Source organism: Trichomycterus rosablanca, chromosome 8 (assembly GCF_030014385.1).
Source record: "Trichomycterus rosablanca isolate fTriRos1 chromosome 8, fTriRos1.hap1, whole genome shotgun sequence".
Lineage (NCBI taxonomy): Eukaryota > Metazoa > Chordata > Actinopteri > Siluriformes > Trichomycteridae > Trichomycterus > Trichomycterus rosablanca.
The window spans coordinates 23,585,430-23,601,290 of NC_085995.1; the positions used below are offsets into that span (position 1 = coordinate 23,585,430).

The following is a 15,861-nucleotide window of genomic DNA, read 5'->3' on the forward strand; positions in this document are numbered from 1 at the left end:
AATTTAGACATACTGTCAATAAATCAGACCTGAACTAACGCAAAGGAATTGAAGCAGTTGTGGTCAATCGCTGTTGTTCTGAGCGCTGTTTACCACCAAGCGGAAGCGTCTTAGGAACATCTACGTCACTTCCTGGACTCATGAATATTCATTTGAAACGGTCTATATGTCAGCTGTAATTGGGTTATTGTTGTAGAGAACACACAAATCTCACTTAGGGATCAATAGTGATCTATTTACCTAAAGGATGCTTCTGCTCAGGCCTTTTTTCATAACAAACTTCTGAAAAGTGCTTCAATAATACCACTGTAGTGGTATTTTAAGTGTTAATTGTTAAAAAATAGATTCAGAACAATGAATATGAAAAATATTCATTGTACATTTACAGAGGGCCAGACAGTAGTAATTAAGAGACCAATTTCAAATGACAGTAAAATTGACCAATCATATCTTCCCTCTAAATGGGTGGGCTTTGTTAGTGTTAACTTTATAACAAGTTTTGCTGTGCTGGCTGATTTTTGGCTGCCGCTGATACTGTTTGTGGAGGTTTCTTTGAAAAGACGGCCATTATGCAGAATTACCAGTCATTTTTCCGATTCTAATGCGTCTGTTGTTAATGGTTGCTTGGCTGTGTGTGCGCTGTTGTGATGTGAAGGCTAATTATGACATTTTGTTAGAGGAGGGCATGACTATTGTGTGTTTCCAACAACTCCGGCCTGTTGTCTACATATTCCACATTTTGCTTAGGGAACGAACTATTTTGTTTGGGTTATAACCCTCTCTGTGCTGTTTGCTTGTTGTGTTTCTAAAGCTGAACTATTTGTTTTTGTTCTTTTGCAGTACTTTTTAAAAGGACAGTAAACTTTGCTGTTTTTTTCAGATGGGGGACGGAAGTAGTTAAAGGTCTGAGTCAACATACCTATTACCTTTTTCACATTTTCATTTTCGGCATTTAGCAGACACCTTTGTCCAAAGCGACTTACATTATACAGTCTAAGCAATTCAGTGTTAAGGGCCTTGCTCAAGGGCCCAACAATGGCAACCTGGCAGAAGTGTGGTTTGAACCAGCAACCTTCTGCTTACTAGTCAAGTACCTTAACTGCTAGGTTACGACTGCCACATTACCTAATACCTAGTGTTCGGTTAGTGTGTGTGACCTTGATTCTGTTAATTATGCAGTCATAGAATAAATATGATTATGCAGTCTTAATCTTATGTTTAGAAAAAATAAGCATTAATGTTTCACAAGCCATTTATTGGAAATGCACAGACTGGATACAGAAGGCCTCTCATTCCACTAATAAAGACCTTGATGCTGAAGTTATTGCTTTTTTTCATGGCACAAAAAAATATAAATACAAACATTTTGCCATGCAAACTCACTACTGACAAGTTTTTACAAAACAAGCAGACGTTTCGTCAATACGGCTACATCATATATGCGTACAGTTTAAAGTGAAGCTTTAAAAATGAGTACAAAATAACGCTCCTTAAAAACGATCCTTGTGTCACCATCACAAAGTGATACACAGGGTTTTAACATGCATGGAAAAAACACATCCTTCAGATATAATTAGTGCTTTAATATACAAGCAAAGGTGAACAAACAGTGGGCTGCATTCTCAGAATGCTGTGCAAATAACATTCAATAGCTTCCACACTAATATTAATGTACTTTATTGAGTGCATTCACTGACCTCTAGTTAGCACACGGCTACAAACTCTTCCAGTGCATCTTTGGAGTAAGCTCGGACCCTACCGTAGTACTAGTGATCTCTAAACACACCAAAATACCAACATAAACTCTGCCATTACAAGTGCTCGTTGTTTCTGCATTTCATGCCCAGCAGTGCCCTTCTGTCTAAATGAAAAGCTTAACACAAGGTGCATCTACAGTTAACAGACTACTGTACAAACAGCTAAACTACACTAAGGTGTCTGATATCCAGGATACATGTCAGCGATCACCCTTATTAGCCAAAAAAAAAAAAAAAAGAAACCTGGTCTTTAGGGTTGGGCGATAAGCCAATATATCCATATGATACATCAAACCAAAATATGCCATCAGGAAGCAGACAGTCAGGACTTACAACTTTGCCCAACTCAGCTTAGGTATTGATACCTGGCACTGCTAACTTCCATGCACTGAGCCTTTTTTTGACACAACAGCTACCAACCTGTGTGGGTGAGGGCTTGGATGTGCTTCCTCCAAGACATGTGAAGTCGGTCACTGACTTTTGGAAAATCTTTGAAAAGATTAACACCACCAGACAGGGGTGCTTACTGCGACCTTGAGCTCACACTTTAGCTCACAGGTGTCCAATGTTGTTTCAACTGATAGGGGAGAGGAATGCCATCTCTTCTCGTAGGGTCGTTTATGCCCTCTTGGACTTCTGTTCATGGCTGGCTATGGTATTATCAAGGCTTTAAAATCTATTATAGGTACAATCTGGTACTTTTTATATTTAAATGTAAATAACAATGTATTTTGCACACTTTTAAGATAAAAAGACAATAAACTCGCTGCAGTGTTAGCAAATCTCTCTAAATGTCTTGATACAGCCACATCCCCACCCCTACTAGCCACAGTTTACAGTAAGTGTCCTCCAGGAGGAAGTATATTCACGAGGAAGGTATGACAAACACCCACGTTTCCACATTTCAGCTTAGCTTGCTTAGTGTATAAAGCTGTGAAGCTGGTGGAATGTTGATTTTAAACTGTCTGTATAAGCAGTGCCACTTGGTTCCTTTACCTTTCCAATCCATCTAGTCTGCTTGTACCGGATAAGCCAGTTCTCGAGCATGACTGCATGCTTGGCTAGATCAAAGACTCTTGTTGTCATTGGTTACAGGATTGGAACAGGATTTTAGTAAAGCTGCTGTGAACCACCGCTATGGACTGGAGTGGTGCAGAGCCTGAGCGAACCAGCTCTGATTTCAACAACCGAGTGCTGTATAAGTAAGGTACAAACCCTTTTTCTAATGTCAGAGTAATACCTGTAAGTATGTCATCATTCTTACTTCCATTCAGTCATCAATTCATTATTCTCACACAGATTCAAGAAAGCAAGAATAGAGCTATAAATAAAACACACTACTTACATGTTGCTCATATTACTCAAACGTGTAGGCAATCAGGAATACTATGTGATCATAATGTTTCATGTCAGTCTGATTAATGATGCAGTGGCTGACAGTTCATCTCCAAAAACAAAAGAAAAAGAGCACCAACTTGTCCTTGGGGGTTAACTTGTCTTGAAAAAGTTATAAAGAAATCCACCGCCATTCAGTACAGTATCTGTCAGTAACTGTTAAGGACATATTGTAACACAATAAAGTATCATGCATACACAGAATATGATGTAACAACACATAGTTCAGTCCAGTAAGACACACACCAATAGTGTATCACTTTTCCCAGGTATGGGGTGCTAAAAGGTGCCGACTTTAAATGTGGTCTGGAATTCTGTTCCAGCTGCGCTCACACATTAAAAGCCTCCACTGTGATTTGATGACAGGTGTCTCTCTTCACTCACTATGAGTAAACAAAATCAAGAAAAAGCAAGAAGAGTCCAAATTAAATAAGGGCTTTAGAGAGAGAAATTTTTCCTCTGGATCTTGAACACAAACAGTACGCTGAAGTCCGAGTTGGTTAGCTGGTTGGTTGGTTGGTTTATAAGATGCAGCTGGGCATGCAGAACTGAAGTGTGCTGTGCTGTGGTAGTGATGGAGTTTCATTTTAAGCTGTATAAGGTTTCTGGATTCTAGATGGACTTGGACGAATCCTGCTTGCTGATGAGGACTTCAAGCAGACGCAGTTTGGCCTTGATGCGTTTGTACTCCTTGTACTCGTCCATCATAGGCACACGATCCTCCTTCTGGACAGTCCTGGTTAAAATAATACAAAAAAATCAGGGTAAAGGTCGCAGTTTGTCATACACACTGCATGATAACCTTGAGAAAAATTGCAGTTATTTGGTGTCTAAGTACTAAAAGCACTAAACCCTAACTGATTTGCAAAATTTCCAACTTGAAATTGCATAATCCACACCTGGACATTGTACGGCCCCAGGCCACATTCGGCCCTTTGGCTATTCCCAACCGGCCAGCACGAGGTCAGTGATCATTAGAAATGAGATGAATGGCCGCTCAGGTGGCGCAGCGGTAAAAGACACGCGCTGCAACCAGAGCTGGATTTCGAAGGAGCGTCGTTTCGAATCCAGCTCTGCCTTCACGGTCGAGGCTGGGCGGCTATGGACAACGATTGGCCTGTTGTCCGGGTGGGGGGCGGGATGCTCTCTCAGGAACGGGGCGGTTGCGCCCTCTGCTGGCGCCTGTATGGAGACGGGAGGGGGTGTGGCGGAGTGTGTGATCCTCCGTGCACAGTACTCTGCCACGCTACACTCGTCAAGTGTGGGTGATAAGACGGTCGATTGGCTGTGCACGTTTCGGAGGAGGCGTGGAACGGCCTCGTCAGCCCCAATCAGGAGCGGGAATCCGCACTAATGAGAGGATGATAGATGGGATGAAATTGGACGTGCTAAATTTATTAAAAAAGAAAAAAAAGAAATGAGATGAAAATAGGTGTACATCGTACAAAACAATAGCATTGTTTTTATTTTAAAGGGACTTTTTTTTTCAATTTACATTAAGTGTAGTGTCTAAGTGAGTAGAGTTATTAACAAGACATGAATGATTTATTTACTGTTGGTAAAGTTGGATATAAAGCTGGGTGTTTAGTTTGTGGAGAACAGATCGCTGTGTTTATTAGCTTTCAAACTGGTGTAGATGTGGGCCGGTCTTTAAAATGCTCAGTGACGCACATATTGTCAGTAAAATTGTTGACTTAAAGTTCACATTTGCAAACGAGCCGCAGATATGAATCATGTTTTGTCTCTGTTAAAAAGCTCATGGCCAAAAAGTATACTGAATAATATTTACATAACGTGGTGTTCCATTGTTTTAATATCTTAACAAAACCCAGACAGCTCTTTATTTTTAGCACTTAGAAAACTGGAGCTGTGAGGAGATGATGTCTGACACTCCTGTCATTAGACTGGTCAACTGGATCCACGATCATTGGGTTGCTTTGTGTGGCTTAACTACATATAAAATAAAAGGTTGCTGGTCACATTGTCGCTTGCTAAACACTTTAGTTATCTCATTTTCATTCTGATTACCTAAGCTAATTCTGCATAGACTCTGGAACAATTTATCTAAAATGAATGAAAGCTTTTACACAAGTGACCTGATTAACATACCTTCCATTCTGTTGGTAAAATGCCTCTTCAAACTCTCGGATGGTTCTTCTCAGCTTTTTCTTCTCAGCTCTGGCTTTCCACAACTGCTCCAGAAGCTCAGGCCTGTGGGGGACAAGAGTACCGTTACTTCCTTTTTATAGCCTATATGTGAAGATGGAATGCTCAGGAGGTTAAGTGACCTCAAAGCAGATACAAGCTGAAAACAATTCATGCAAACGGTCACAGAAAAACTTTATAAACCAGATGTACAGGTCTGCTTAAAAAACACATTCTGTCACAATTAGCATATTGTCTAATCCCAGTGATTAAGACTGATGGATATTATCTGTTCCATTTCTGCCATCTGAGCAGGCTGCAGCAGAACCGTCTGTTCATGCAGCATGAACAGCATTAGAAGTAGCACCATTGAGCATCCCGTTTCTCTCATTTCCTTCTAATAGAATAACCATGTGCAGTTTGAGGCTTTGAGGTCAATAATGCTTTAAATAGTACATTTTTTTTCATTTGTGCGCCAGAGAACCATAGTTACCGTAATCTGCTAAGTATCACTGTGGGACCTTCACGTGTATGCACACGTGCACTCATGTTACAGAAGAAAAAAGATAGAAAAGATCAAAATTTTAAATGTTTGACAATGTTTAAAAGGTCAGGGCAGTTCGATTTTACATGAATATGGAATATGTATAGGAACATGTCCTGTTACAATTAAAATTGTTTTGGTAGTAATTTGGTTTTGTTTGTGTGCTTGGGTGGCACAGCAGTAAAACATGCTAGGCCATTAATGTTGAGATCTGGGGTTCGAATCTCAGCTGCGCTATTGATCAGTCAGGCATCTACACTGACTTGACTGGCTATGTCTGGGGGGGGTTTTGACTCAACAGCCTTGAAAACTTAAATATCCTTGCAATGCTTGTTACTTCTATATGTTGTGGCAACCACTAAATCCAACACCTGTAGAAAATGATTGTTGCCAACTCAATCAGCTCATTTAGATGCTTGTTATTACTGTGACAGGCCTGGTTACAACACTACCTGTTGAGTGTAACTACTACTAACACTACTACTACAGGTGAGCACTGATGACCACACTTACATGGACGAGGCATTGGTGCTGGACAAACGCAGATCAAGGGTCAGCTTGCCTGAGCTTTCCTTCATTTTGGGCCTGAGAACACTGTCAGGTTGAGGCTGTTCTGAGCTGGGCTGGGCTGCTGGGTCCAAAGTGATGTTGTCCTCTGACCCCTCACTCTGCATTTCTTCACTATCTTGCTCTCCATCAGCATCCTCCTCCTCCTCTTCCTCCTTAATCTCATCGCAGAAGTGAGTAGTCTCACCCTCAATGATGGGCTGCAGGGTCTGGTTGCGCCTCTTGCTTGAGGGAGAGGCCTGAAACCGAAAGATATTATTTGGGTCATAGAAGTGTCTGAATATGTCCTGTTATGATTAGGATTGTTTGTTTTGGTAACAATTTGGTTTTGTTTTTGTGCCTGGGTGGCACAGCAGTAAAACCCGCTAGCCCACTTATGTTGAGATATGTGGTTCGAGTATCAGCTGCAAGGCAGCAGACATGAGTTTTGAGACACATGGATTTAATGTCCTAAAGTTATGCTTTGTCTTGAAGCAATGCTGGCAATCTACTGCTTCTATTTCTAGCTGTCGTGGAAAGTGATCTGACCTTTAACTTACATAGCTAGTGAGACGAAGACATTTTATTGACTAATAAATACACCAATCAGTCAATCTTCATCTTTCATTGTCATTCGCAATTCTCAACACCTAGCCAGCTCAGGTCTGTAGAATAACAGCTGCCAGTGTTGAGTGGTGTAAGATAACACAAGTTACTCTGGGACAGGTGTTGCAAGCCAACACGTTCATTTAAACTGCCCCTCAAGCTATACACAGAGAAGCTGAAAACACTTGGAGGACAGCACAATTCCCTCATGTATGCATGAGCTAACAGTTACCTGCGGTTGGCTTGTGTATCTCTAATAGTTAAGAGGGAGGAAAACAAGGCCAACTTTCCAGCCATACAGCAGGATTTTTTATGCGTTTTTGGACTCCCAACTATAGATGCCACATGGCATGCTTAGAATTTGAACATACAGTCTTCATACTACTGGGTTAATCTATATAGTACGCTGTTACTTCTGAGTTAACTGTTTTAAAAATAAACTTCAGTTGATTGTGTGTGTGTTATACAGCTGCCCTCCACATTTTTAATCAGCCCAAGTGCTAACCCACCCCCCTTAATTGCTGCACTCCCTTTAACTGGCTTCCTGCAGAGGCCCGCATACAATTTAAAACAACCATGCTTGCCTACAAAGCAAAGTGTTCTGTACATCACGTACCCTTCAAGCCACAAGTTTGGCTCATCTTGATCTACTCATCAGAATTGAAGAAGACACCAATGCTCTTCTCTGTACTAGACCATTGTTGCCATATTCTCAACATTAAATATACCCACAGTCAAGCACACAATGCTATCAAAACCAGTTAATCGCAGGTATACATACTCAATCTGGCAACCTTATCTTGTACCCAAGTGGTGGAATGAATTCTGCTCAAACACCTGAGCTTTCTTTAAAAGGCGCCTAAAGCCCCACCTTATTAATAAGTATGTAAATGGAGACTAACCTTACTAGCATTTGCCTACTTGTTGTTTCCCAAGTATATCTGTGAAGTGCTGTAAATGCAAATGTGTGCATTTAAAACTGAAAAAGAAAAAAGAAGAAATCTTACAATAATTGGTGTGATGCTGACGCGGGTAAGCATTTGTTTTACCATCCGGTATCTGCCATACAAGGGCTTTACAATCAGTCGCTCCTCACGAGTGACCTGGAGGAATGAACACAAATCAACAGTGCTTTTAGGACACCAATAGCCATACACTCAATGTTTGCTCAGGCAACATTCTGCATTTATATAGAGTTCTTTTACAGCATTTACAAAATAATTCGAATTGAAAAGTGCTCTTGTGGAGGGATTACTTTTAGCGGTTCAGAGATGATCTGACATAACAGAGTTCATAAATTGTAATGCAGTGATAAAATGTGTTATTATAAAACGGATAGTTCCGGTCCTAAAATCTGATTGGCTGAGCCGCGTTCGAAGCCGTTGTAAAATCCCCGATAAACGCACACCTATGACCACCTCACATCATTCCATATTAATACGCCACTGAATAGAAAAAGTTAATGTTATTTTCGCCCTCATGTTGCCTAGCAACACTGTTAATCGAACTATTTTGCGTCGCGGAAGAATGCTTTATTGTAAGTTTATACACAATAAATACATTTATGAATTAAACATTGTTGTATTTATTATATTTTATGTTGACCGCCGTTTTATAAAAGCAATAAGCCACTCGAGACCGTGCATTACTGTTATGATTTTAGCACGGGGAAAGAAGTTTTAGGCACTAATAATTAGAAAAAAATCATTGTGCTTTTTTGCTTTAAAGTAATCGTTATGATAAAATACTCTCTCATAGACATAACAGAACAGTTTGATTTTAATTTATAAAGATGTTTACATCAGGAAGTTTAAACTTACAGGGCGACCATGAAGTCCTTCGTAATACAGCAAGTTCTTCTGCAGCACAGTTTTCTCACAAGTAAGCTGCTCCTTGGTCATTTTCTGCCAACAGAAAACAAATCCAATGTACATATATTCCACATTACGTTGGCTTCATGGTGCACCAAATGTGGCTTTGTGTATTATGGGACTTGTGTGCGACTTTATTGATGGATATAATTTACCTCTAACATCAGACACAATCTGTTGTGTTGCTAAAGCCAGACAATGTGGGCAATTACTAGCTATGACGATTCATTTTCATAGTTTTGACCTGCACAGCACACTTTACAGAATTTAAAGCATGTATATAAGTGATACTAACTCTGATGTCTTCGGGCCAGCCATCTTCCTCTCTCTTGGCTCTGAGATGTTGTTCAATGAGCTGGAGTGTCTCTTCGCAGGTGGGTCTGCGCCCCTCCCTGTCAGCAAGGCCCTCAGAAGCTGACTGCTCCAAGGAGGAGCCAAAGCTCTTAGGCAGTGTGTTGCTGCGTGGCCGAGTCTGTGGGGTCAGCTCGCTATCAGCCTTCTGTTTGGCATCTGTGCAATTAATGCACACACACACACAGAAAATATAGAGAACTTTGAGAGTAGGCATCAAAATTTACCAAATTAATCAGAGAGAAAGAGAGAGTGAGAGAGGGAGGTAATAGATTTTGTAAAGGGTTGTGTGTGTGTGTGTGTGTGTGTGTGTGTGTGTGTAGGAAAGTCATCTGTACCCACAACACCAGACAAAAACTTAAAACACATGAAAATCTATTGTCTTTAATCATGTATTCTAGCAGGGGTCTAAGGGTTAATAAAATCTTCCACATCTGTGATTCCTTTGTGATTACCATAGACAAAAATCTCCAAATGTTTCTGTGTCATTTGCCACAGAACTCTCTGGCAGGTGATAGCCTTTAACCCATATGCACATTTACTCTGAAATTTACAAAAAAATATTTAGTGGTTAGGCATAAAGCTAAGCATAAGAGAACAGTTAAAATCTGGGTAGACTGACACCAATTTTCCACGATGAGGCCAAGCACAATTCATGGATTAATACCAGAAGGGCTCATTTGTACACAAAAGCCACTACAGTGCTTAATAAGACAAGTTGACACTACAAAAAAAGACAGTGAAAAGGCATCAGAGGGATTTTAAAGTCAAATATAATGTTGGCACCATTTATGACAGGGATTTCATTTTAGGAGGGCTTAAGGAAATTGCACAGACTTGTAAAACAGCCATTTGTAAGCCAATCCACTATTAAACCCCATAATAATGCAATATCACAGCAGGGAAAATAAAGCTAAAAGACAAACCACAAAGAGTTTAAATTAAAACAGAACTTTAACTGTAAGAGGTACGACCTAGTAAACGAGTTATTTTTAAATTAAGCCCTAAATTATTATCCATTATACAATTATCCCCTCAGCCATTCTCTTGTGTCTGTAATTTATTGGACTGTTAGATTTTTAAGATTATCATTCGGAATTGTTTCTACAGCTTGTTTACTTTAACATGTATTGATAGTACTTAATAGCTGCCCCATCCCTATTTATTCCCTCTACGTTATGAGAATGTATAACATTTCTGTCCATGGTAATCACTCATAGGCTATGAGATGCAATAGGTAGAACTAATAAATTAAAAAATTAAATTAATTAATAATAATTAATAATAATTAATTAAAAAAACTGAAGTATTTTGTTAACCCCACCATATATTTCCTCAGTAAGGTGTTTCTAATAAAAACGTCAGCACAAATAGAGATTGCTGCTAGTGGGATCCACAGACCCCCTTATAATAACACAACAAAAGCACAAAGCAAAAACAAAAAAATCTGTAATGGACTGCAAAACTGACAGCTGAGAGTGCACCCTTGGGGGGGAATGCTTCTACAATGCTGCAGTCAACAGACAAAACCAAGGAAAGAGGAGGACAAGAGACAGGACCAACAAGCAAGTTCTCATTTCTACTTACTGCAGCTTAAGTGTACTTACAGAAAAGGGGTGCCTGTCTAGAGGCCGTGTGGGGACGTGACTGTGTAAAATGGGGTGTGTTCGAGGCGGACGAGTGGCGTCTGTGTAAGTGAAGCACCGCCTGGTGTCTCAGGGATGCTTTGGGTAAGAGGTGCTGTCGTCCTGCCGATCGGGGTCGTCCGGGGAAGTTTGGTTAAAGAGAAAGAGAAACTTATTTGGGGGGTGCACCTACGATGGAGCGTCACATGGTAATGGAGAATGAAATAAAGGGTGGAGGCCAGTAGAACAGGCCGACACATGAGAGAGTGGGTGGGGGTCCCATGTGACATGGAGCAGTGATGGGGAGCCCTCTGCTCAGTGGGTCACCATGGCCACATTCAAACAGATTATGACCTACCTACCTGAGACCCAGGTGCCCCCTTGCTCTCAGTGTACACTCATACACACTTAAGGCTTACCTTTAAGCTGTTTGCGGATTTTGGTGAGGTCGGTCATCCACTTCAGGACCTTAGGGTTTGCTGCTTTGTCAGCATGAGATGGCTGAAAAAGAAAGATTTGAAAGGGCTAACATTAAAACATTTAGCTTGTTTTTTTTAATTCGTTTTTTTAAGATTTGTTTGTTTTTCGTATGGTTTGGGTCGTTTGTTAGTTTTTACTATTTGGAGACAGTATGTGTGGGGGGCAAGTACTTAACCACAATAACCACACACAGTGCATATATCCACTTCAAATGGACACACATAATGTCATGGAAATTTATAGATTTGAGACTAAAGCAAGAAATATTGAGATTTCAATTGAACTTTTCCCCATTTCTTTTGGAAAATGGTCTTCATTTATCCAAGATTACAAGGGCCCTTTGTGAGAGTGTGAAAGAGAGTGTGTGAGTGGGTGAGAGAAAGAGTTTGAGAGTGTATGAGAGAGAGAGTGTGAAAGAGACAGTGTGTATAAGATTGAGAGGGAGAGTGGGTGTGAGTGTGTGTAAGAGAGTTACTTGTAATAAACATTTTTAAAGACTTGTTAAGATGTAACTTCTCATAGAAGTGAATGCCTTGCTGCACTAAAGTGGAGATACCACAAGGACAAGCTCATTTTTAAATGCACATCACTAGCAGTGATGGCATAGTTACCTTGAAAAAGTAATCTGATTACTGATTACTGATTACTCCTTTAAAAAGTAACTTAGTTACTTTATGGATTACTTGATTTTAAAAGTAACTAAGTTAGATTACAAGTTACTTTATTAGTTATATAATGCGGTCCGCTAATGTATCCCATAATGCAACTGGAGCTGCGATTGAAGCGGAATAAGAAACAAGAAAGACGCGGAAAACGGAGTCCTCTGTTCACAAGTGTAAGTAAGATAAATAAAATAACATTTTTAAAGACAAATAAATAACAAAAAGACGATAAATATCCTACATTTTGGCGAGTGGGATTTGTAATGAGTCTGTAACCATGGTGATATTACGTCATCACGTACCACGTCATCACTCGGCGTTGGCCGAGTAGTGCACACTTCCTCCAATCTAGTGCACACTCTGTAAGTAACCGATTCCGGACGCAGCCCGTGACTTAACTGTCGCATAGGCCAGACGTCACTCCCAGAGACGCAAGAAGAAAGCAAATATATATCTTTTTACTAAGGAAAATGACAAAAATAGTAACGCACAGTAACTTGGATAAGTAACTTTAATCTGATTACTGGATTGGAAATAGTAACGCGTTAGATTACTCGTTACTGAAAAATGCGGTCAGATTAGACCTTCACTGATCACTAGTATGCAGAGAAAAGTGGGCACTACATGGTCCGATATCATTAGAACCTAAACATGAAAACATTTCCAAACAAAATTTACTCCTAGCAGCTTCTATTTTCTCTACTGAACTAGAAGCCATGTGAAATTTAAGAGACACTGAATATTAATTTGTGTTTTTATATTTACAGAAAAAAAACTGCACTGGCACAGCTGTAAATTGTGCTAGCCCACTACCGCTAGAATCTATAGATCAAATCCCCAAGGAGGCTATCGGCTACATACATTGTCTACATATAGACATGACTATATGTCAAAAGCAATGGGTAGGGTGGCCGAGGGTTGTATTGGATCCAGCTTCCACGGAATCACTGGACACAATGCAGTAACACACCCCTGACTAGACACCAATCTATCACGGCCCCGTGACTATACGACCCTGACTAGGATAAATTAACCACTGTATCCTTAAATTTCGATTTTCTTTAAGCTTGTTTCCACTAATAACATTATTATACAAAGGTTAAGAAAATGCAAACGTATGATGTTGTAAAAGCCCACCATGTAGTTTTTGTCTTTTTCAAACTGCTCTTCAAACTGCTTAATTTTCTTCTTAAGGTTCTGAAGTTTCTTGGTGAGCTGCTGACACACACTATCTCCCTTTGTACTTTCTTTGGAGCTGAAGGAGGCACGGCGAGGCCTGAAGAACAGAACCAGAAAACTGAACCTCAATAGGGCAATGAGAAAAATTGTTTCATGTAGGAATCTTAATTGTCTGTATCTGCGATAGATTCGAGTGCTGGCTTTACCTCCCGCAGGACAGTGCTTTGTTTGATGAAGTGGCATCGGAGTCCTGCTGCAGAAAACGCTGGCTGTGCCCGAAGTCCAGAAAATGACGTGCCAGCAGCGGTTGGGCATCTTCACCCAAAGGTAGTGGCAGCATGCGACCTGCCAGCGGAGACAGCTGGGCCTCTCCAGACTCAGTTTCTTCCTGCCATGACATGAACACTGGCAAGGGGTCTGCAACACACACAGAAAGTCCGTCAGCAAATAAAACGTTCGGCGTTACGGCCGGTCTGCAATCTAAGCTGGGAGAAAGACAAGAGCTTCAGACAGCACACACAGGTCCAGGATTTCAGCATGGTGAGAAAATCAACTGCAGGTTCCATAAGTTATAGCATGTAGCAAGTGACAGGGGCATTTTAGGAAAAACAGCAGCATACTGGTGAACTCAATGGATCGCCTGTTCACCATCCGATTCCCCTGGTCCTCAAACATAGGTTAGAAAACTGCACGATGCTTCAAGGAAATATTTCAGGTTTTTTTTAGCCTAATCTCGAGCTGCTTCTACTGTAGCGTAAGGACGAGCAGATACAAACAATTCAAACACTGTATTTTGCTGTAAAAAAAAAAAAAAAAGGAAAACCTGTTTAATTGAAATGACTTAATTTGAAGTTTCTAGCACCACATAATTCTAGCACAGCATTGCCTATTTATTGAGGTTAGAGCTCTTTCATTTATATTTCTGGATTTTCCCCCCTTTTATCTCCCAATATAGACATTTCTAATTCCTGTTGAGGCTGTGTTAACTCCACTGCCCCATGAACAACCCTTGATCTGATCAAGGAAAGCCGGAACTCCACACGCCTCATCAAATGTGTCCAATTTGCGGCCGTATATCACCTGCCAAAGCTGGGTTCCCACATAGAGCCATATAGCATATGAAGAGCTCCGGGAAGAGACCCAGTCTGACCTTCCCTTCCTCAAACAAGTCTAATTGTGTTTGTGTGGACGCAAGACTCGCAAGTTTAACCACTTTGCAGTAGTGTTATATCGTATTAGCCCGCTGTGCCACTTAGGCGTCCTGTTGGAGCTCTCTTTAGACAATATAAGCTACATAAATGACAATATAAGCTACATAAAATGCATTCTTACTAGAGAGGAGGATCATTTTCCATAGTGGCAAAAAAACTAAATCACACCCATTGGCTGTCACCTCATCATTTTGCTTTCTGTTTGGGTCAAGCTAAACTCTATTCAATTTTTTTGCATCACTAGGCCCCAATGTTTTCTCAGCTTTCTGTCTGTGAAAATTGCCAGTTCTTACTGAAATTGTATAAACAATTTATCCTAGGTGTCCATTAGAAGTGTGTTTACAGGCTTCCCAGTGTGTCCATGGGTGTGGTAAGTAGAGATTAGGTTAAAGAATGCTGGAAGATTTCCTATCACGCACACTCTCACTATTAACTAGCACAAAGGCAGTCAGCAATAGAGGAATAAAGGGCATTGCACAGCATGCTAATGGTCTCACATTGGCCAGCAGGGAGAACTAGTGTGAGATTGCACTGGCAAGAGCCAAAGAGGTCCAGAGTGTCGATGAATAAAAAGAATGTGCTGGACCAAAACCCAATGCTATGGAAACGGAAGTGGTCAGCTTAAAAGTTTCCACATCTCTGACAGGATATTCACTGGAGGGCAGCTTTAGTGAAAGGTAAAATGAGGCCAGTGGGAGCCAGCAAAGAAACACGGGTTAGTCACAATCTCAGAGGAGTGGTTAACATAGTCGATCATTTTGAAAAGATGAGTAGCTAAATAAGCTACTACTTACCATGCCCTTCCCTCTGCAGATGCATACATGTGAAGTCTATGAGAGGAAAATTGTTGGGGCATGATGCTGACCAGACGTGGGTAAAAGCACAGAAGAAGACAAGAAGACAGAAAGATAGAACAGAAGACTGTGGTGAGCTTTATGTATGGCCATCCAAACCATATAGACACATTCACAATGATATGGAGTAATGGCTGATACTTAAAGGAACAGTTATGAACAGTAAAGTTTTAAAAGACCTGCTTTGCCCCTCTGTCATGCCAATAAAAGGCATTGGAACGGATCTATTAGTCTTTCAATGTGGATCTGCTCTGTTAACTTTTCATTAATTGTTAATATATTATATGTTTTTGCCTGTTTATATACGGTGGATATACATGGGAATTTACATTTTCTTGGCATCAAACCCTTTGACTGGGCATTTTGTTCATCCAGGAAGATAATGGAAGACATTATTTTCTAGTGGGTCATAAAAAAGTAAAGTTACCTTCTTCCTCTCCATCAGGAAAGACAGAGCTGGGCTGATGTTGACCAGCACTGACTGCCTGGTTGATCTGATCTTCGGTTTCAGGGTTAGCGTTTAGATCACACACAGCCGGAGCAGACTCCTACACACAGACACAGAGTGAAGATGAGTGTTTCAACACAGTGTCATTATTAAGCCTCCACACTAGCAACATTTATTTTAGTGGAAT

The 15,861-nt window shown here is 40.6% G+C and overlaps 1 protein-coding gene across 3 annotated transcripts in view; it reads right to left on the reverse strand.

The window, feature by feature from the left end:
• Positions 1-1,238: 1,238 nt before the first annotated feature.
• fam13b (family with sequence similarity 13 member B) overlaps positions 1,239-15,861 on the reverse strand; it is a 54,463-nt gene continuing 39,840 nt past the window's right edge. Inside the window, exons 13-24 of one of the 3 annotated variants that reach the window (XM_063000596.1) lie at positions 15,654-15,774; positions 15,167-15,232; positions 13,368-13,578; positions 13,120-13,258; positions 11,260-11,341; positions 10,823-10,963; positions 9,160-9,374; positions 8,814-8,897; positions 8,001-8,096; positions 6,355-6,647; positions 5,262-5,363; positions 1,239-3,888 (exon numbers count right to left, since the gene is read on the reverse strand). In XM_063000596.1, coding sequence (XP_062856666.1) covers positions 3,765-3,888; positions 5,262-5,363; positions 6,355-6,647; positions 8,001-8,096; positions 8,814-8,897; positions 9,160-9,374; positions 10,823-10,963; positions 11,260-11,341; positions 13,120-13,258; positions 13,368-13,578; positions 15,167-15,232; positions 15,654-15,774 — 1,674 coding nt within the window. In that variant the 3' untranslated portion in view covers positions 1,239-3,764. The remainder of the gene's footprint in view (positions 3,889-5,261; positions 5,364-6,354; positions 6,648-8,000; positions 8,097-8,813; positions 8,898-9,159; positions 9,375-10,822; positions 10,964-11,259; positions 11,342-13,119; positions 13,259-13,367; positions 13,579-15,166; positions 15,233-15,653; positions 15,775-15,861) is intronic. The other 2 variants (XM_063000597.1, XM_063000598.1) reach the window with 2 other exon arrangements.